The 23,941-nt window shown below is 37.2% G+C and overlaps 1 protein-coding gene across 1 annotated transcript in view; it reads right to left on the reverse strand.

The window, feature by feature from the left end:
• Positions 1-1,965: 1,965 nt before the first annotated feature.
• The window catches only part of ATG7 (autophagy related 7), a 106,321-nt gene continuing 84,345 nt past the window's right edge, over positions 1,966-23,941 (reverse strand). The window contains exon 18 of the mRNA XM_059823203.1: positions 1,966-2,231. Coding sequence (XP_059679186.1) covers positions 2,199-2,231 — 33 coding nt within the window. The 3' untranslated portion in view covers positions 1,966-2,198. The remainder of the gene's footprint in view (positions 2,232-23,941) is intronic.

Here is a 23,941-nt window from a genome sequence, read left to right on the forward strand (position 1 = left end):
TGAGTAAAAGCAAAATAAGAACAATTCTGGTCCACAAGGAGAAAGAAAACAACATTACAGTTAGACAACGGAAGTTATTCCAAGTCAAACTGAAGTGTTTCTGAACATCAGAGACATCTGGGAAGCATATGTACAGGAAACAGCTCAGCCTGAGAGAGTTGTATGTTACTGAAATTACAGAGGTAAGGAAACATTATATTAACCCTGAGTTTTGAACCTTTCGATCTTGTATGCTTCTGCGGTTAAATAGATACTTTGAATGTAAAGCTACAGTGTATCTTTAACAGGATAAGCAGAGTTTCAGATAAAATAATTATTAATGTTGATCAGATTTCAGAAAGATGTCTAGTTTTCAAGTTGTCGATAACCAAAAACTGCGAAGAGACTTTTACACTCTAAGGTCAGCAACTCCAAAAGATAAAAACGCAGACCATTCCCTTTAAAGTAGCCTGGTACTGATTCATGATTCCGGGTGGATGATGGCATGGCTAACAAAATGGAAGTCATTTGAGCTCATAACTAATTATGTACATTAACAAACTCCTTTAAAATGGACATGGCACGTTATCAATCTTATTGGTCATTGCCTGACCACGAAAAGATCGGTTTCCTATGATTACTGGTCTTTCAAAAAATATATTTCATTCATATATATTTTTATATTACAGTGAAGTTAGATAAACAAGACATTCCCTTAACGCTACTTAAGAAATCACATAAATGAACATGATAGTAAAAATAAATAGAAATAATAGCTATTGTAGATACTTGATGCAAACCTCAGCATGTTTCAATAAATCTTCTTTCATGATCAGAATATGGGCGTTGCAGATATCCTTGCTTTTAGGCAAACTTGACCTGACAGAACTTCTTCTGATGCAGCGTAAGAGAGAAGCTGTGAAATTATCTACACCGAATATTCAGAGCTTATGTTAAGGAAGGAACTAAAATAATTGGATTGACCAACTAATTTTCATAATACACATGAGAAGTAAAGACTGCCTGGCAGATAAAGCAATTTGCACTTTTTCTGAGTGAGTTAGTCCATAATCCCCACAATGTAAAGCCATAAATGGGATTTCTTCAAGTATACTTCTAAAACCTATTCAAATATAAAAACCCAGCAGATGCACTTTCAATTTTGTAGTAATGTACTTTGATATTTTAGAAATCCTTTTTTCTCAAGTTATCTTTTAAACTCAAGGGTTCTTAGACTACTGTTTGTGCTCACCCATAATCTCTGAAGCTATTCTTGATGCTGCAAAAATTGTAAAACTAAAAATCCAACCACAATGAAAATCGGAACTGCTCTTTTTTAACACCTGCAAAGTACTGCATGACAGCATCCAAGAATAGCAAAGTTAGAGAACCATTTTCTTATTTCAGTTAAGCATTTCTCGACAAGTTTTGAGTGAATCAATGACCCACCCCCCAAAGCAATTTTTACTGTATCACAGAGCCTTCTCTAAACTTCAGGGGAGCCTAATCATGGTATCAATGCATTTTGGTCTTCAATGCATTTTGGTCTTTCCTGTGTAAAAATAAGTCAAACCACATTTTTGCCATAGCATAAAATTACGAGATCTTTACAGAGAAGAACACCTCCATTGACACAGAGAAGAACAATCAATTGTGCTACAAATATGTACTTTGAAACGGCAAGCAATGTGGTGCAGGCAGTAGCTGTAGGTTCTTAACTACTCCTGCTCTCCTTTAAAAATGCAGTTTAACTCCCAATAGCAGAATATTCTCAATCTTAACAATAAATCCTAACTAAAGGGGCACAAATCTGGGAAAGATGAAAAAAGACATTTAGACATGCTGCTTGGACATGTCCATTGACAAGCAAAATAAAAAGTGGGACAAATGAAACACCAAAGTTTACTTCAGCAGCATATTTTATATGTAAGCCATATTTAGAAACTAAAAAAAAAAAAAAAGAAAAAAGAAAAAAGAAGACGAGGTTTAAACATAACCACATTGCTTTAGTTATTTACATAATAAAAATGAAAATGTGGAGAGTTATATCCATAACACACTGCTTTTAAGGTGAAGATATTAGTGTCAAAATGTGGATTATATTTGCTTGTATTTGTAGCAGTCAGAATGGGTAAGCAATCATTAACTTGTCAAATAACAAATTAAAAGGCAGTGCTGCAGTCCAAAGTAGGTCATCTTCCACCTTACTCAGCTGATTTTCAGACCGTTTCATCATCACTCATGTCCCAGATCTGCAACAAAAAAGGAAGTGTAATTTTAGTTTGTGGAGTTCAAATATGCTTTTTAATATACCTTTATAAAATCAGTATTATTATTGAAAAGGAAGAATAAATAAGATTTTACGGACTGCTGACTAGCACCAATGGAGCTTTACATAAAACTCAGTATTTTTCTCTTCTGTTAACAACCTACACACCATTTATCCTTTGTAATCTTGGGGATATTTTTTAACATATACTTTTCAGCACTTGTTCCTGAATTGTCAGTTTGGTTATTTGCTATTCATTATCATTTACAGTAAGCCGTAGACCAAAAACCAGACATTTTGTTTTGGTTTGCTGACTCACTGGCACATACTTAATGTGGATAATAACTTCTAATAAACAGCATACTTTACTAAACACTGCAGAAAATTTTCAAGAGAAAATTTGGAGAACTAATTTTTCTCCAATACTTCATTTTGCACTCAAATATTAGATCTCATAAATAGCAGCATGAGAAGTTAAATGGAAATTTGTACTTCCCTATTGTTTAAAGACATTTAAAAACGACACAGTTTTTTTTCTGCAGTACAATATAAATGTACTTTTACTTTGCTACTTGTCCTTGTTCAGTAAGCGGCTATAGATTGGGGGGAAAAAAGTGAATATTTTCACAGAACATCAAGGAATCTGCTATCCTCGTGAACATACTACAGCGAGTGTTATAAATTCATACCAGTTACCAGGGAGCGGAACGCATGATCTGGGGAAAAATACAGGGATTTGCAAGCAGAACTATTTGGGGGGGGGGGGAGAACATATTCTGTATAGATACTGCAAGGTTTTTCTTCCAGAGAAACATAGGTGCTCTTAAAAGACTTTTTATGATTTTTTGGAGGTTTAGCTGATGGCAAATACCCTCCTTCCACTTGGCAGGGCTTGCGGCAGCTTGGGATCAGGACTAACATGGGTACTCAACTTTGAGTTGGATTTAAGAATATATATTTTATAATATATAAAACTTCATCTCTGACTTAGAGCATTTCAAACTTGCCTAAATTAGCAGCAACACTGCTGGAGTACCACAAGTCTTTTGGATGCCAAGAACAAGACTGCCATTTCTATGGCCCACAGCACTCGAAACTGTGGGTCCCTAACTGCAAATGACCTAACAAAAAAGGAGCAGCATCAGTCCTTTGTCCCTCTGGAAAACAAAGTTCAGTTCATTTGTTCCAAAACATAACTTGTGTGTTGGCATGAAGTGGCCCACTAAGCGGTTCTCTCGTTTTACATCCTGACCACTAAAATATATCCGAAGAAATACAGAACAGTTACTTAAACTGCAAATTCTTCAGGGCACAAAGGAGTATTTTACATGTGTACCGTGTCTAGTACAATGGGGTAGTGTTCACAGTTGTATTGTCTAACACACATGCATTAGCATTAGATGAATAAGAACTACAAACAACCCCATTTCTGGACAGGCAGCAATGAATATTGACCTACAGCTTTAATAAACCCCTTCACAACAAAATGTCGTATTTCTGGAATTTGAAAATACTCTGCAAAAAGCTCTTCAAATCCAAGCTCAGCAAACTATTACTCATATAAAATCAAACATTTCTATGCAGTGCTAGAAGCTGTGAAAAATGAAAACTCTGAATGGCAAGATTTTCTCAATTCCTAGAAGCGTTGCAAAATGGTGGTGTAAATCCTTATGGAAAATACTGGAGGAACAGTTTGTTTACAAAAGGAAAAAAGAGTTTTCATCCTGCCCTAGATGAGCAGCTTGGAGCTTGCCAAGGCAAACACAAATGTCCAGCTCACCAGTCAGGGTCAAGGATGTGGAAAATAAATACAAAAAACAAAATCTTTAAATAGCGTTTATGGTATGATTCAAGCTAGCAAAAAGCAAGAAATCCAAAGCTCAGACTGATAGCCCACTCTGATTTTGAAAACAAAGCCCATTGATTGCAACCCTCACAAACCCACCTCTCCGTCAAAGCAGCACAATAAATACTTTTAAAAGTGAAAGAAGCCAACCGACAGCCCTACAAAAATCTTCCTTATCTAATAACAGATACACCGGGAGTGCAGCCAGCTTCTCTGCTCTGCGCTTTCCCATCATCTCTTCTGATCTGAACGGTGTGGGTGAGAAGGCAAGTACACTCTCCGTTTCGTTTGCTGGGTTTTTACGGAGAAAAGCTGGTAAGGGTGCCAGTTCCATTAGTAATTTTGTGAGATGAAAATACTTCCATCCAGGAACTGGCTAGCTGTTCCGTAATTCCCGTAAAGCTCGGAGAGCCTTTTCGCTTTACACGTCTAATGTGCAATGCTTGCGTTACTCTAACACCCCACACAATACAAGGAGCAGCTCCAACGGCACTGTAATTTCTTTTTGTTGAAGCTAATGGGATGAAAGCGGTTCCCCGTATTTGGCCTTAAACAGTCAAGGACAGGCAACCCAGAGAGGGCCTCAAGTAACTTGAAGACTCACAGTCCCAGCACATCGCCCAGCCAGCGGCAGCACCTACTAGGTAATTTATGAAATACGGTATTGTTACCGGGAGGATGAAAGCAAAGCGAAAAGAATGACAATTAAATTTTCTCCTATCTAAAGCACACCTCTTCTCTAGGGCTCTTTTAACATAAAAATATTTGCAAAAAGACTGAAACTGAGGTTCAGAGGTATTTAACCGCTATGCAAACATCCTGGATTGGGGAGAATTATTTTTAAACGTTTGAAAAGTACGCTATTATTTTCCTTCCAGAAGAACAGATAGTTTTATAAGACAGTTTACACTTCACCTAACTGTCAGAGCAGTCACAACAGCAGCACCGGGTGTTGCATCTGACTAAGGTTTATAAAGAACAAAGGAGTAGCACCTTAATAAATGACATGCAGCGGGGAGCAGAGAACATGAAACAAAAGAGGAAAATTCAATACAAAAGTTAACAATCACATGTTAAGCTAAAGAAAACAAGCTACACGGTACTGTGCAAAATACATTGTGTTAAATGTCAATACTGATAGCTAAATTATAATACAACATAGGCTCTTGGTTAATAGCAATACACCTTTTCATGAAAAGACATTTAAAATACATAGACTATGACTACACAAACTTTGGTTATTACTTCAAAAGAGTGTAACTTTGAAGAGCAGAAATCATGACATATAGAAAGCTATGAAAGACAATGTCCAAAATGATTGTCACGCCAAGAATCTGTTCTCTAAACCAAGCTGTGAATTTGGATTTTCTTTTCACTTCTCTTCTGTCCTGCAGCGCACCTGGGTGAGTCAAACCTAAACGCAGCTATAGGCAATGACAGGAGAAGTCATAAAATAGGAAGATAATAAACCAGCTGTCAAAACCACCCCAGTTTGTACAAATCTGGACAGATGATCTGAATGCACCTGTTTTTTCAAATACGTGCTTTTGTAGTCAAACTTCTTTGTAGAGGTTCTTAAATTTCAGATGCAAATTATGTCTATTCAGGATAAGAGAAGAATCCCCACACTTGTTTTCTTGAAATGACAAGTATTATGTTCTTACATAATGGGAAGAATGGGAAAAAACCCCCGTGTATTAACTTAACTGTTCACAAGTTCCCAGGGATTGATTTTACACAGTTCCAGATTGCATTTTCAATAACTCCTAACGAATAGACAGTTTTGCATTTCCTTCATACAGCGATAACACCTGGTACCTGAAACATAACGTCCATGACAATGGTTCCAAAATTGGTGTTCAGCTACCGAAGCAGGTAGGGGCTATGCATCTTAGAATTAACATATGTAATTCAAATAGATAACTACTGTTTATCTTATAAATAAACTTGCAAGAATATAAATGTACCCTTAGGGGATTCTTAAAAGTTTCTTGCCAGCATGGATCTAGCCGGATTTGCCACAAAAATGGCTACCTCATTAAGAGAGACAAAACAAACAAACAAACAACCCCCACAAATACTATTTTCTACACACAACCGAGATAAATTTACATACACATGTACCAAAACACTCTGCTTAGAAAAACCTGGAATAGTTTTATTATGCAACCCATGGTATTTACTATGTTATAAATGTTCCAAATACGGTGAGGAGTAAATAAAGAGTAAAATTCTACAGGCAGAGGCAAGAGCTGAAAATTAGACGTTACATACATCAAACAGCAGTATCATGAGTATCTCATGAGAACACAGAGCTTCCCAGATCAATTAAGGCTTATCATATCATAGTCTTTGGTTTAGAAATGTACACCTACTCAGGAAATCTAAACAAATGAAAAAAAGAATACATTCAAGCATACATTTAAATTTAAAGCAACTAAACTATTTTATAGCTATAAAATGTAAGTTTTTTGATAGGTATTAGGTTAAACATGTTTTTGTTCTATGCTCTACCAGAAAGACAATACATTAGAACTTCTGGCAGCCTAAATCACTTCACAAAATATGTGTGTATGTGCGTCTAAATATACTTGTACTAAAAATGAACTAGACATAGCAGGCTGCATTAACACTCCTCCTGGGACTTGTTCAGTATTCTTCTTGGTCCGCTGGCTGTATCTTTTGGGAATGGCAACAGAAATGAAATTGCAACTTGAAATTCATTAAATGCCTGCAAGTTCTAACATGCAATTTTTTCAGACTTCATGGTAGAGACTGAGGGATAATTATAAAGTTCAGCACCCTGCTTTCATCTTGGATACTTGATGCACAGTAAGCACTACCCTTCATCTTGCTGAAACTGAAAACACTTCAAGCATTTTGCATATTCAACAATTCCTTCCCCATCCCCCTTTCCCACAGGAAAAAAAGCCGTAAATGAACAACCAACATGAACAGTATTCTACACTAACGTGAGCATTTAGCTTTGGTCGGAATGTATGTATAGATGCATGTCAGAGCCTGCACAGTGCACTCTATGGTAAAGGATTTTCTTTGCTATCTAAGAAACTGAGGTAATGCACTTAAACAAGGATCCACTCTCGCTCCCAGTGCCAAGAGCTTATCCTACAACAATCGCAGTGGTTCCTCCACAACAACTGTTTATCCAGTCCACACATAACTGTTCTTCTACAACAGATTTCTATTTCTGCAGCAAGATATAGCTAATTTTTTTCTGAAGTGGCTAACTTTCTGTAATTAAAATATAGCTAAAATCAGTTTTGGCTATAATCTGAAGAATTAACTACGGACTATCAGATACTTCTTACTTCAGTTGACACAGAATTTACAAACTTAAACACATACAAAAAGAAATTAACCTTAAAAAAAAAAATCGAAGCCAAGGATTATAAAAACTGCAATTCTTTCTTCAAGCTACTTTGTTTAAACAGCAGGTAGAGAAAACCGTGGACAGTTTTTCCAGATCCCTGTACACAATGGTCCTACCTTAGCTAGTTGACACAGCTGACAAATTCCTGGCATCCCTAGTACCTAACACAAGTTCTTTGTTTCTGTCTCTGCCTTCACAGCCTTTCCTGTCTGAATGGTTTACTATCTTGCAATAAAATTTGAGTCCATCAACTTTGTACTTTTTTTCAACGATGGTGTCCCTGCCTGATGCTTGTTTTCCCTTTATAGCCCTTCCAAAATACTGTATTTTCAGCCCATAACCACAGCTTAAAATCTAGGTCAGGTCACGAGGCATTCTCATTTTGATCTCAACCAACAGCAACCATTATTCTTCAAATTCCTCTTGCATGCGATTCTCTTGAATTTATGTATAATCCTTCCCATGAGCGGCCCCACTTTTCATACAAACTGCAAACATTACCCCTCTCAAAAATCACCAGACTGATTTCCATCTTGCCAACCGCAGTATGTTTAAGATATCTGCCGCCACCCTTCAGGACATTCCTTCTTTTTGCCTCTGATGCCTTCCATTCTATCAAGCTACAGGTGTCTTGAATTTGATTTTCTGTCCCTTTACCATTTACTCAAGTTTTGTACCCTTTTTATCCAGCACCTACTATTCTAGCAGCTTGGGACAGAGGGATCACAGCCTTTTTCTGAAAATGTCCTCTTCCGAGATGGGCATTATACTTTGTTTGACCTACCTACATTTGAGGTATTACTGCAACAGTTGGTCAACGCACAAATTCAGCAAGCTCCTTAGCACATGGGCTTGGTCAGCTCATACACTCAAAACCAGAGCGTTTTCTAAATATCTTGTAGAACTGGCATCTGAAGATTCCAAATACTTTGAAAGATATATTTAAGAACAAAACAGAAAAAGGCAAGTAAACAGTACAGAAAGTATTTGTTTACAGTGTAAACTTTTCACTAGAAAGCCTTTTTAATATCCTCTAATAATAGGTTCCAAACATACACAAACAGTAGCACTGGATAGTAATTAGTCCCTTCTGGTTTTATAGCAGTTTTCCCAGGTATTCATCAGATTATTATACGAAAACATTCATAAAAAGGATTTTTTTTTTTTTTTACATGACTAACAGTTAATGAAACAATACAATAAAAGAAACAAAAAAAATGCACACTAGGGGTTTTTTGGTATAAGAATGCCTCAGACACATTTCCTTCCATTGTTTCTTGTTTTAAGAGGAAAAAAAAACAAAGCAGAGAAGCAAGCAAATACAAAACCAATTCCTCTCCCCCTCTAAAATTGCTTTGGAGCTGAAAAGGTCACTTTTCAGGACACAGCACTTAGGTATACATCATTCCAACAACTCAAGAGGATAGTTTCTACTATTAAGATAGTTTCTATTATTATTTTCTTTTCCTCAGGCTCTTAAAAACTGAAAACAAATAAGTGTGAAAACAAACAATCAACCACACCCCCCCACCACCAAGCAGGTTTGATGATTGCCATTATCCTATTTTGTGTGGGATTTTAAACTTCATTTTACTACCACCAAAAGGCAACTATCCAAACAGGACGTGTGCTTCAATGAAGCCACAATTAATGTAAATACTGTCATAGTAATGATTAGATCTGATACAAACCCTTTGACTGAAATGAAAATGAAAACATTAAAGTATATAAAAGTATACATTCAAATTTTTCTATCATCTTCCTCCCTTGATGTGCCCAGATTTTACAGTAAAAATGAAAATGTGTACGTCTATATTCATTCCTTTTCTAAATCCTGCAAAAAATTCACAAGGTAGATGTAAACACACACTCACTTTCAAGGGTTTCACAGACTTGTGCAGGAAATCTAGATCACATGCATAAGTGGACCTCTCAGAATAATTAACACCATTTATACATCTGAGTCTCTGCCATTCCAGCTACACAGACTTCATTTGTTTTGCTGTAAATCCATAGCTTGTCATGTTCCACTACATCTTTTTAATTCACAGGTGATGCATAACTGCTGTCTAAGACCTGTAAATTAGCTTTCAGGTCATACAGAATCAAACATTTGATAGTTACTGATCAAAAAAGAGCAGCGGTTTAACTAGACAAGCTATTCAACTGAATTTCAGAAATAAACAATTCAGAAACAATAAAGAGATTATAAACCATGATACTTAAGGTACACTCAGCGTTCTAATATGGGGTTACAGAACGACAGACTGAGCTCACTTGGAGGATACCTCTGGAAATCATTTTGTCCATTCCTTCACTCAAAGCAGGGCCAGCTAGATCAGGTCGCTCAGGGTCTTGTCCAGCTGAGTTTTAAATATTTCTGAGATTTCACAGCCTCTGTAAGAATCCTGCTCCAGTGTTTTACTTTGGCTCCAAACATAAGGTTAAATTATCTCTTGAAACAAGGATCATCTTTGTCAAATCAGCCCGTACCCACCACATAGCCATAAATATGCCCTCTATCATTACCACCCTCACAATGCTGCTTTGTGGCACCCACGCATGGTTGAGAGAGCAACACCTTCCTGACACGAACAGAAGACTCATCTACTTCCAATCTTTTCAACAGCTTAAAGATGCTAAGTTACAAAGGTACAGTTCTATTCACCTAATAAACCAGATAACCCGTATATTCAAAAGAAATTCAGACCATAACTAGACGGCTGGTCAGACAGGGGACACATTCCTGGACGTGCGTTCTGACAGTCTGTGTGAAGAATCAATCAGCTCACCACTCTTCACGGAGAGAGAGATTTGGGGTGGAAGAAGGAACAAAGATTGATATTCGCAAACCATGTCGTATCACGAAGAGAGACTGCCAAATATTACGAAGTTCTTTCAGAACTGAAAACATCTCCTTCTTGTTTTCAGAACCCCCCCCAACTTCTACAAGTAAAAAAAAATTCTGCAGAAATCCCTGAAGTTGTATTGACTGATTAAAGCGCATAGACCATTTTCAGATGCGACAGAGAATCCCACAACAACAAAAAGTATTATTGTATTATTGGAAGGTCACCTAACTCAGATATGAGTCATGTTTCAACCCTATGCCTAAGTTATTTCTTGTTTAATCAACCATACTCCATCTCCACAAAATGTAGCTGGTAAAGACAAACAAAATATGTATTATTCTGAATAATTCTGAAATCAATAATATGGATTCTTTCAGCTCAATTCCCATTATCAGAAAATAGTATTTGGCAGAAAAAACTGACACAGGTTTCCCACGTGCAGTTATATCATCTTGCATGCACATTTTGTATGCATCTTTAGTATAAATGTATTTCTTCTAGTGCACTGTATATAGCACATAAGTAATAGAAAACTTGAAAGGCAGTCAAAATATTAATTCATTACAATTTTGATTTATCCAGTGGCCTCACTGATCTTATCATTGCTTCCACAGAGATACACGTGGTGTATATACAACATTTCTATCTTGTGGAGGAGGCATCAAGAAGTTATGGTAAACTTTCTCCTCTTATGCAGAAAAAAGGCTCTTCATACAGTTAGAAACAAAAATAATTTCTGAAGACACCAGCTGAAACTAAATGAATAAAGGAAGATGGCTTCCAGTATTAAATGTGTAAATGATACTGCAATAATCAGATTTATTTCACGCTATACAGTTCAAAACCTTAGAGAAGATAAATGCATTTGTATTAAAATCTTATATGCCAGTTTCCCGCGTAATTATTATTAAAATGCTACATGTCACTTTTCCATTAGGTTTATCAAATAGGATAAAAATAAATATTACACAGAAAATTGCAAGCCTTGGTATAAAAGCACAACTAGTAAAATATTTAGACATTGAAGGTAGAGATGTTCTAGAAATACAACAGGCAGATCAGGTTTATGGTTTAGTTCTACTAAAACCCTATTGTTTCAAATGGACAGAAAATTAACAAGAGAAAGCACAAGGTGCGTCAGCAGTAACAGACCTCTACAAGCACATTGCCTCACTCTTCAAGTATTTGCTATGCCCATACATTACACAATTTTCTGAATAATAGAGGCAGCCTCAAGTTCACCTACGGAGTGACTCAGGAAAAAGTTCTGAAACTACATGTCCAACCCAGATTCAGCTGAGAACTTGTACAAGCGTCAGGTTTATTTTTATGATAACACGTCCATTAATACGGAAATAACTGAACAAACAAGAATTTTGAGGATACTGTGCAGAGGTTTTGTGCTAGGAGGGTCTTGCATGACTCTTAGGATTCTGTAACCCATTTCAAAATCGCTTTTGATTTTCTGACCGCATAATTTCAACATCTGTTGGACTAACAGATCATTTGTGAATACTTTTATGTGTCCTAGCTATCAACTCTCCATATTTAATTCTCTTAATTTCCCTTTCTTTACCTGTCCTGCTAGACCTGCTTTAACAAAGTGGAAACCCACTTGCTCTCCTGTTGGTTTTTTCATTCCCAGAATGCAGTAAGAAAGCAATGCTTTAACAAGCTCCTGATGGTAGGCAAAGTTATTTCAGCCTGATGGCACCAAACTGTTGGAAGATGGCATGACCATGCCAAGTGATTTGTTTCCCTGAGTGCAGCAAATTGTCCACCAATTCAAAGTCAAACCCACTCTGTTGCGCTTTGTTATTTGCAATCCAGTGCTCTGCAAAGGAGGAGAAACAAACACAGCCCCTTCAATGTAATCCATCTGGTACAAAACAATCCTTTTATTACAAGTCTGTTTAGCCTAGTCAAGCTCAGCACAGCACCGTTACAGCATTTCTATAGCATCACGGCAACACGAAGTATGGACATGCCACGCTATGGAGCTCTGTAACGCAGAGAACATTGCAGATGGGCTACAGTAGAGGCTTCCAATTGCTGACAAGCCAAACAGCTTGTTTTGGCTCGGAATGCTCTTTCCCTCCCATATGGGATTACTTTGATCTTTTTGCCTATTTTATGATTGCAATTACACTGAGTTTATAGGATCAACAGGGACCACAGAAAGAACATGTTAATCCAACTGTGAACGACAGAGTGAGAAGCTACTTTTAAAAGTTTGATTGCAGGGCAGCAAATATCATTAGTATGTTTTCAAAATGGGAATATAAACCCAGGGTGTTAAATGAACTTCCATAAAATTCATCTTAAAACAAACCACAGATGTCCTGCACTATGAAAACATACTTTACTTTCTTGCGGCGCTAAATTTACATTATCTTAAATATCCCATTTTTTTCACTTCACCTCCTCCTCCTCCCAAGAAAGAACTGGAATATATTTATGAGGTTGTTCTGCATAATTTTGAACAATTAAGTGTTTTAATTCAAATGTAAAATTGTAAAATACAGCAAGGCCTACAGGAATATATCCTCTCATGCTGTGATTCCCAGCAGGTTGCCCGAGCCAAGCAATGTCAGGCTACAACAGCATTCAACTGAGACATATCCCCAGAGCAACAAACGGCAGCAGAAGGCAGCGCTGCCATTCCATCGGGCTGTGCTTTTCCTTTTGTGCCAAGATGAGCAGGCTTAAGCAGCAGTTTGACAATATGCCGTGAGTGACACCTTTTTGGACAACACTCAAAACCGAGGTCATACTCACGTATAAACATTGAAGATCATACCACGCTTGAAAAAATGGTTTTCTTTTCAGTAGTGAATAAAATGATTCATTTTACTCAGTTTATAAAGCTCTTCAATTCCCTACAGAACTGATAATAAACAGAAATTAAAAGGAACAGGTGATTATAGATATTGCCTAGGGGAAAACTGAAGACTCACTATCAACCAAAACACAAAAGGTACTCTATAAATAATTGAAACATTAAGCTATTGTTTGCAACTCCTCTTTTTAAACTGAAAAAAAAAAAATCTGAGGAGCACCCTCATAATGTTAATTTAAATGTTTGGGTCTAAATTTGACAAACATAAGATTGTGTTGAATAGCTACAATGTGCGACTCAGGCAGGCAAATGATTTTATCCAAAATAAACACCTTACAAGAACTACTTTGTTCATTTCTGTACTCCAGCAACATACGATCCTGCTCCCTAAATACGGATCTTGTCTCAGGTAAACTGGTATACTTTTGCTGCACAGTGCTCATTGACAAGCTGCATTCTGGCTTGCAATTCCGTATATAATCATCTCATTCTTATCCCTTTGTACTAAAGACCAAATTTTCCTAACCTTTTTTTGGCTCAATGGAATATTCTTACAAAATGCCAGTGCTGCATTCACCTATTGTGTAATGCAGAAGACTTAAAAAACCCTCAAAAAACCAATAAACAAACAAAAAACCCAAACAACTCCACAAAAATAATCTAAAACAAAATACGGTTTTCCCTGGAGTAGTATTCTTCCAAAGCATCCTCACTGGGAGCTCAGAGAAGTGATACTATTTTGTATTTTCTGTAAAGCTGACCACCTCTCTTGGATTAACCTTTCGAATGGCTGCTCTTTATCACAAAATTTATTTAAAAGCTCTCATGTAATTTTAATATTTCTCTTCTAGTGTGATAAACGAATGAATTACTATTCTATTGAAACCGTTCTTTCTCCTCATAACGGTATTAAAAAAAATTCTCTTGTAATTAAGATCTGAGTTTTTGCTTTCTTTCACATCACAGATGGATGTTTTTCCCCATTATGTTTTTTATTATGGGTAACAGAAAATATTTTCTAAGGAGCTAAATCTGAATTTGAGTCATATCATACCCAGGTTGTGGTCTAGGACACTATGAAAATAACAACATTAGAGAAAAGGAGTTTCAAAAGACATAAAATTTGGTTTCTTCATAACTGTAAGTGGGGAAGTATTAGCTAAGCACCAGTCATTTCTGCCTTTGAAATCCTCTCCTTTCTTCTCCTCTCAGTAATTCAAACCATCCTGGATATTAGATTCTGCCCTTCTTTGAGCTACACATCAAGACAAAGCATATCATAAACATTTTCCACATTGTCCTATTTGTCCAGAGGTCCTTGCTAAAGCCCAGATCCTTTATGCCTTAAATTCCCGTAGTTTTCTCATTGTTCTGAGAGTTATGCTGATTGTACTAATCCCATTCAAAGCACAGATCTACCATTTAGGCGTGTTATTCCAACTACAAATCTGTGTCTCTGCGTGTGCTGGCAATGCATCTCCCATGTATCACAAACTCTTTGTCTTTACCTGTACGTTATTCCACTGCACAGCCCAAGCCAGCTCCTATCTTAAGTTCCAGACTGCATGCCATTAAGGAAAGCTTCCATTGTCCACTCATCTATTTTATCAGTTACTATGGGGCTTTCTCCCACACTGACCTATCCACAGGGGATAAATTCTCAACCAAAATTGTACGATAACAAGTTGATAACTTGTTCTTTGATATTCCTGAAAGCTAAATTAATCACATGGAAATCAAGTGGTGGGTTACAATAAAATTTTGCTGTTGAAGTAGAATTTGTGAGTACTGCTTCAAACTACTAAAGTCAGCAATTTCATTGGGGGGTGGGGGGTGTTAAACCAGGATATTAAAATCAGGAACTATTTGCTTCGTTGCCCCTCTGCACAACATTTAGTATTATGAACCATGGTTTAGTTCATTGTTAAGATGAAGCAACGTTTTCCTTTGTCTTCAAAGTCATGAGTTTCTTCCACTGATAAGACTGTGCAGTCAACAAAACTTGGCATAGCCAACCTTTATAAATTATTCCAGATATACACAGCTATAATGAGAGAATAAGCTCGTTTAGAATTGTGATTTTTATAAATCAGCGCTCTATCAGTGCACCCTTTAGATAAGGCAAGCTTTGAAGAAATAGGAAGACTCTTCCTAGTCACATATTTCACGTAAATAAATGATCTTCTTTAAAAAAGCAATTCCTCCTTTCTCTAAGACAAAACATCCATAACTCCCCTCAGTTACTGTATCCAATAGTAAAGTGCAGAAGAAAACCCTTTATGAAAATACTTTTTTAAATTTTTTTTTTGCTCAACTTTGATTTACACTAGCTTTTAGCACTGAAAATAAAGGTTTACCAAGAAATTCAGGGAGTAAACAGCATTTAAAGTTCACCGTGTTAGATACTTCTGTAACTTCTCAGTAAAAAATTTCCTCTCTCTGTTCCAGCAAATAATCAGCTGTGGAATCAGATAACAGACTCCTCGGAGTAGCACGTACAGAAAGAAGAAAAGGCAACGGGCACAAGATGCAACACGAGAAATTCTGTCTGGACGTAAGGACAAATTGTCAAGTGACAGTGATTAAGCACTGGGACAGCTGCCCACAGATTCAGCCCTGCACTGAGGAGGAAGGTGGCCATGAGGACGTCCAGAGCTCCCTTCCAGTCTCAATTTTCTACGATTCTGTAACAGATTTAATAACTGGTAGTTAGGTGTTATAATTTAAGTTGTATCAACATTATTATCTTACTCAGATGACTTAGTTGTATTCGTCATGAACAATTAAATCCTCTAATGGGTTTAGCATCTTACCTGAATCTTATTTACTTTAAAGGCTAATTTGTTGGTGAAGTAGGGGGGATTGCTAAGGGAAAGAGGGGGTGGCATTTCTTTTCAATGTGCTGCTCAGCATGCACCATGGTGAAGTTCCATTTCCAGCTAAAAAACCTAGGTAGCAAAGTTTTAACCAAATACTGTCTAAATCTTTTAACACAAAACAAATAATCTATACTTATTACAAATGCATGCTTTATTCTTTTGAAAGTCATGGAACCGTTTTCTAGTTGAAAAGGTTTCTGAAAGACTAAATGATTAGCTGCCATAACGTGATGCAGCCACTGCCTGGGTGACTTTGGTGATGTAAGAAAGTAGCTGCTCATGGAAAGTTTTGTATTCCTCCGTCTTTGTAGTAATACAGCTCAATTAAAATTTCAACAACAAAAAAAGTTCCATAACATTAACCAACAATACTGAGGGACTGAAAAAACCCCAACCCATTAACAGTCATATCTCGGGTTTGGATCTGTACGCTTCATTTTCTGTGGTGGTTTCTTTGAAGATCGTTCAATACTTCAAACTCACTAGCTTCAGAAAATTCCTCTAATTACCAAATAGACATGAGACAGATATGAGAGTAGGAAGCCTAAAGGAAACAGTCCGCCTCGGAGAAAAGGCTGTGTGTATCCGGTGTGTCAGCCTACCTCAGCAGATAAATGACTCTTCAACCGCTCTCAGGACCGCAGAGTTTTCTCCCACTGGAAGCCACACCTTCAGAAGCAGCAGATAGTCCACTCACACACCTATAATAACTTATTGTTGAACCAATACCCACGGTGATCACCCTATTCAGCACGATAAACCTAACCTTATTTCTCTCAGAGCTTTTATTAGTGACTTCCCTGTTTCTTGTCTTATTGAATTCAACAGCAAGAAGTTCTCCCGATATCAGTTACACAGCATCAGTCCTCAGTTCCGTTTGCATCCTGGGGATATCACTCGAGAGCCTCCACATTAAAGCAAAATTCTGAGCAGAGCTTCTCAGACTCTTTCTGAGTCATGATGACAGGGAAACTGTTGTGGTCATGAAGAAACATCACTGGGTTTTCATATAAAGCAAGGTTTGCTTTTTTGGCTATTTAAGTACTGCTTCCAGGGAATTAGAAAAACTAGAAAAATCCAGAGACTGGAAGTGTTTTTATTTATGTAAAGGTGTTCCTTGAAAAGTTAAAAGTTCTTGAGTAAACCCTAAAATGAGGAGAACATGAACAGCTAAAATATTTTTGCACAAATTGAAAAACTCCTCTACCAGTCGGGAACAAGCTGGAACTTGCATGGGGCCCTGCACACACTGGCAAACATCTTAATTGTTCAGAGCAGACAAAGTCTGTTTAGTCATGTCTGCTGAAGTGGGAAGGATATTACAACACATCTGTGCAGTCTGTTTCCACATAGGTCAATCAGTTCTTGAAGCTTGTTTTTAAACCGCTTTCCTCCAGCCTGAACACCACACATATGGACACCATTACACAGGTTGGCCATACACCTGGCTAACAGACAAGTAATCGTTTAATAGAAGCTCACAAATGAGCAGCAATCAAAGAAACAACCTCAGAGTCCTAGTAGACAAGCAGTGCCAACACACTTACACTCATGTCTGGGAGGGATTTTGTAAGAGTCTAAGTATGCCTCAGTGAAATTTCAAAACAAGCACATTTAAAGTTTCAGTGCCCACTGAGGATAGCAATAATATATTTAAAACACACAGGGAACCACAACATGGCAAACAGAACAGGCAGCAGCTGAAACTGGTAGATGAATTCAAATTGGTTTCTTCATTTAAAAAGGATGGGGCTGGTAACACAGGATTCTTTCTAAGATATTCTAGCAAGTTTTTTAATCCATGTTCCAAAACAGCCAAAAGCTATTCACCTACAGAACATGTTGCATGACACAAAAACCTATTTAGAAACAGCACTGAGATGGATCTCATGTAAATCAACTACGCAAGGAGTAAGTGCAGTTTTGTGCTCTACAAACACCCAAACATTATTTTCCTGCTTTGGCAGTGGTACCTCAACTTTCAACACATACCCTCTTCTTTTACCTATATTGCATTACTGGAAGGAAAAGTGTGTCAAGATGCATCTATACACCGATTATGAAATGATACGTGAAGTGCCAGCTCTGTAGAGAGCAGCTTCACAATGACCTTTTCAACACGGGTCAATCTTGCTCCACAAGACTGTGTTAAGGTCAAGACAACCAGCAAAATATTATACAAATCCATATACAAATTAGCATACAAATCTTATCGTGTTTGGATCTCTTTGTCTCATCTCGGATGTGGTATGGCTCACAGAGCTCAAAAGTATATTGATTCTGTTGTGTACAGAGAGGGGCCAGTGCAGAACCATGAGGGAATGTTATATTTGTATGGAAACAGACACTCTCCCCTACAGCTTAATTTTGCACTCTGGAGAATCTTCAGCCTTGCAGGTGAGAAAGACACAATATCAGGTGGCAGCTTAAGTTATTTGTATTTATTTTAAAAAATTATTAATTAACAAATAAAAATAAGTAAAATAAATGGTTTAAGCTTATTACAAATTCCAACCCTTCAGAACAGAAAACTATGTCTAGGCTTCACATCCCATTAAATAACTGAGTAGGATTTGCTATCCATAAGGAAAAAAACCCAAAAGATCAGGTTCAATAAAAGGGATGATGTATCTCCATTGATGTCTCCAAGCTGCAGTCAAGTTCTAATCTGGGGCAGTGATAACATCAGCGATATTAGCTTAGAAACAATTGCTGTTTGCTTTATTTAGAGCGCCAGTCAAAAAGGGATTTATCTCTAGACTAGTACTTTTCCCACACCAAGGAAAAATGAAATTCATATGGAGACCAAGTACAAAGCTGGGCAGGCACATCCCATTATTCCATTTAGGGGAATTTTTAAAAAATTATGGCATTGCTGCTAACAAGAAAGAAAACAAAAACCATCAAATCATTCAAAAGGCAGAACAAGTTCCAAGTTAATTCCAATTATAAAAGTTCACGCACAAAGATTAGAAGTACCATAAAAACTTATGGAAAATAATGCGGTGAGTCAAGGTTTATTAAAAGACAGTGAGGAATGGCTTAATTATTGCATTTCTTCATGCTTGTGAACTGGACTCAGAGAACATCAGATGTGCAGGACAATGCAGCAGAGGTGATATAGTTATGTTCCTTGACTTATACAGTATGGTACACTTACATTAATAAAAGTTATCTTTGTTACTTTGAGGAAATGGTGGTGTCGCCTTGATTTATAATCCATACCAACAAGGCAAATTAGATGCATCTGAAGAAAGGGCAGCACCTAAACAGATGAAATCAAGCAGCGATGAGATTGAAGTGTAAACATATTTAGGCTGTCTCATTATTGGTGACGGCTCTATGAAAAATGAGTTAAAGGAGATTTATTAGAAGTGTTTCACAGAAACGGAGATGAAAAAGGTATTAACAGGGGTTCTAATATCACTACAGACTGGAAGCATTTTGCAGTAAGAGAGAGGTGTCAGAAAGCTGACAGCAGTGGCAACAAGAGTTCAAAAGAAGATAGATACAAAGTCAAATGATTTTTAAGACAAGCTGAAAGTTAGGTCACAAGATGCATGGATGGGTAGACATCAAAAAGCTCACAGTGACTGACAATATAAAGGACAAAGAGGTGCTAGAATAAAGAAATTCCTTAAGATGAAACAGGCAAAACACTGGACAAAGCAGAAATGGTCTGTAGGGACAGTGCCATAAGGGACGTAATAAAAGAGAAAACCCTGGACATGAAAAAGGTATCAATGCCACACAAAGATACTCCCTCACAGAAAGCAGGCTTCAGTATTGATGTTACTTTTGCCTGAAGAACGAAGTTTTTCTTTGGAAGTGTCCAAACAATGATCCAGCCCAACTTCTTTAAGAAATATGGAATAAAAAGATTTTTGAAGTTTAAGAACCAGATTAAACAATATAGGTGTCTCCTGACAGCTCTGATCATACCAAACCATTTTTGTTTTTTAAGGTGTGGAACTCAGCTGACGAAGCATGGACAGACCAAGAGTTGTCATTATGATAAATAACTGCTTCAGAGCTGCTTACTGAAGTCATATTCCCAAGGGCTGTACAATGGGAATTCCAGCCTCCTTCTGAACCTAGTCCTTTCAAATTGCTTTGTCTGTTTTGGCCCTAGGCTGCATATTAGAAATGATAAAAGTAGTTCTTTCATACTCAAAGCAAGACAGTTCGATTGCCAGTGTCAACATGACAAAGCGCTTATGGCTATAGGAGTGGGGGGAGGAAGCAAAAATGGGGGGGGACGGGACAGGAGAAAGCTCTGTAGTTAACGCTAGGCAAGTAGGAACAGAATTTTTCTCCCCGGTGGAAGCCCAGACTTATCCCACCGTATTTTTTACCTTCTGTATGTTGACTAGACTCAGAATTGTTGCTCTGGCAGTAATTACAACTCAAATTCATTATAATTATTCTTACAACATAAAGATGAAGAAATGTCCCTGGAAACAATTCTGTGTCTTTGATATACATTCAATGCTTATTCAACCAGCGTTTCCTTTTTTTCAGAAACAGTGAAAAGAAACAACCAACAAGGAAATAAAGTAGGATAATTTCTTGAGACAAAACCAAAACCTTATGCTTTATGCTGACCTACACATATAAGGTAAGGAGATTTTTTTTCTCCCACAAAGTTAGAGTGAACAAATGTTCAGTTTCAGCAGCAGAATACTGTTTTTTTGACAGCCTATAAATTTGAACTAGGGACAGACAGACATACAACCACAAGAGACTGTAGTGGCTTATCACAGTACCTAAGAATATCCAAATTACACCCAAGTAAGACTTTTCAAATATCATAATTAAAATCATAACCAAGATGCATGTAAGTGTTCACCAAGAGCCAGAATAAAAAGTCTAAACAGTAACTTGTTTTGTCTTGAAGAATTATTCCACTAGCTAAGAAGAATTATTTATAATTGGAGACATTATAAGGTCTGTAGAGAGTGTGTTTCAGGAATTTGCAAAATTCAAAGGGAGTTCATAACACTGCAATGTCAATTTGAATTTCTAAAATTTTGACTCCTGCTGTCATTAATTTCTTATGAACAGAAAATGCTCTAAGGAATATTGTCAAAATAGCCTCAAGAAAAAAAATCCAGGTAACATTCAATTTAAAATGTTATACTGTATATTTACATGATGTGTGTACACTTACTGAAAATGGCAAAAATTTTCTGTCATAGTACAAAGCCTGAAGCAAGACTCTGAACGTGAAAGCAGTAAGTTACCTCGATGAGCTCTTTAAGATACTACATAGCATGCAGTAATCTTCAATGTGATTTTAGTTTATGTACAGTAAGCTTTCACATACTTTATTTATAAACTCTTATTTGGCAATTTCGTTATTTTATTCCCTAGTGCTTCTCCTTTTTTGGACATCTGTTTGTTCACACATTTTGCCCCAAGGCAAATCAGCTGTCTTCACAGCTGAATGAAATTCCCTCCTCTGGCTCCAAGGAAAACATTTTTTATTTGTTTGTTTGTTTAACTAGAAAGAAGCCAGCCATCAAAAAGCAGAAACCTTTACCTATAACCTGGGTCTTTGGATGCTAAGAACATCCTCCCCACAAACATCTGTATACTCTGACTGTGAAATGAGAGAAAGTAAGCTTGTCTACCACAGGTTATTGAGTCTGTCTTAACTATCTTGACTAACATTAGGCCTTCTCCTAATAGGTTTCCATTAACCATACTGAGGCTTCTGAAAAAACCAGGAATGTTCTTCTATCCTGACTATCACTGATCACAGTAAGATGTTACCATCTGTTAACAGTAGCCAACTCCGAGTGCAGTCTTCATTAGTACCTCATAACATTAAACTGCAGGCTCAGTTTCATGTTACGTGTTAACTGCAAATATTGGACTGCCTTCAAAAGACGCTGTCCTACTCTCCTCTTCTGCATTACATCCAGCAATCAAGTAACTACACACGAACTGTCAGCAGAAAGTAAAATCATTAAAATTGGCATTACTTGTAACTTCTCTTCTTCAGTGCTCATTGGTATTAAATAACCATGTTCTAGTAGCACTCCAGGACTCCTGTCATGATGTCATCGTTCGCTAAGACGTGTTCAAGTTAATCAGAAATCTGTTTCTTGAGTTCCCGCTGGAGTCTAAGACCTGAGTGCTGCCTATGGATGGAATCCGTGTACATTATAAAGCCTCACTGTTGTTATCAGCGCTCCTGTTGGTAACCATCTTCCTGCAAACAGGACACTCTGGCCTATTTATTGATACACCACTACATTCCAAGTATTTTGGGTAGGGTATCAACCAATAAAGTGTCAACTATCTGTGATTTTCTCTTCAAGCCATGATTCTTAAATGGATAATTTCTTACAGATACCATATATTAACTGAGTTGTGAACAGTAACATGAAGAAGCAAAAATAATGATCTTCTAAATCAGTGCAACTAAAAAAACTGGTGCAAGGCTTGAGATAATGCAGGAAAATTATGTTTAAACTAGAAAATTATAAATGGGTATAGCTGCCATTACTGATTAAGAAGAGACAGTGAGACACAGGAAGGGATAGGAGATGCAGACAATTTGGGAGGAGGAAGTTAATAAAGAGCTATCTTTAGGCAGGTTTTTTTCATCTCAGATTTTCCAGAAAATGTATTACAGCCAATAGTCTCAAGACAACTGAAAGGCACTCAAAGCTGTCCGGAATGTGATAAGCATCCAGTTATCAACAACAAAACAGTTTTCATAAAATCATCCATCTCTCTCCATCAAATCAAACCATCTCTGAGCTCACATTCCTCATTTAGGCCTGACCACTTAATTCTCTCCAATCATCGGATAAATTTCAACTCCGGCTGTAGCCTGGGTGAGATGTAGGCTTTGGCAGAGAAATCAGCCTAACAAGCTCTCTGCTTGCTCATGCTTGCCTACTGCTGCAGATCATCATCCTTTCAGTCATGGCCAATATAACTGTTCATGAATTTGCACTGTGAAATGACTTAGGGAAGTGACCTACCTTTGAAGAACAAAAACCGAGCAGAACCTAAACCCAGTTCCTAACAGGAAAAAAAAGGGAAATGGAAATGACTGGATGTCAGCGAAGCCAAGGACAAACTCTACTATTCAATCAGTCTCAGAGCAAATGATTCAGCTTCAGCCATACTAAATTTTGCAGCTTTTCCTTTGCATGTAAATGTTGTGTATGTCAAAAGATTCTCTTGCTTTTCCAGTCAGTACGTCTAATACAAGATATTACCTTCCCTACAAACCTTGCTGTGCTTATTCCTTTAGGCTGCCACAGCTATATCACCACTAGCTAATTCTTCCACATCACAAACGCAAGATTGAGAATCACTGCGACGATTTAAAAAGATAGAAGCAATCAATAATTTGGACAATTGGAACACCGAGGGAAGTTTGCTTGTTAAGAGCAAGCTGCTAGTACTTGATGGCTTAACAGTAAGTCTAATGAAAGAGAACGCCTTTAACATTAGGCTGCCTTCCCTGAGCAAATTAATACATGTCTTCAGTGTTGATTCAAATGAAGAAGACTTGCTTACCCAATTGCCACTTCCCTTCAGGTACCTGTTTCTGTCTTTCAAACAAACTATCATGCATGACCCTCATGTTTATGAGATAAAATCAGAATGTGTCTTTTGGTGACTAAGATCTTAATTCTGCTCTCTTTGAAGTCAATTGGAATTTTGGCATTTATTTAAACGATGAAGGATCAGATCCCAAAGTGTTTGTGCAGCAGTTTTGGAAGAATGCCAGTCTTAATAAAATCAATTAAAACACATTTTAAAGACATGGCCAATCAAAATATTTATTTTCAGACTCATAGACTCATCTCAGTATTTGGCATATCTTTTCAGCTGAAATGCACAACAATGCTCCTTGGCAG

This window comes from Gavia stellata, chromosome 12 (assembly GCF_030936135.1).
Source record: "Gavia stellata isolate bGavSte3 chromosome 12, bGavSte3.hap2, whole genome shotgun sequence".
NCBI lineage: Eukaryota > Metazoa > Chordata > Aves > Gaviiformes > Gaviidae > Gavia > Gavia stellata.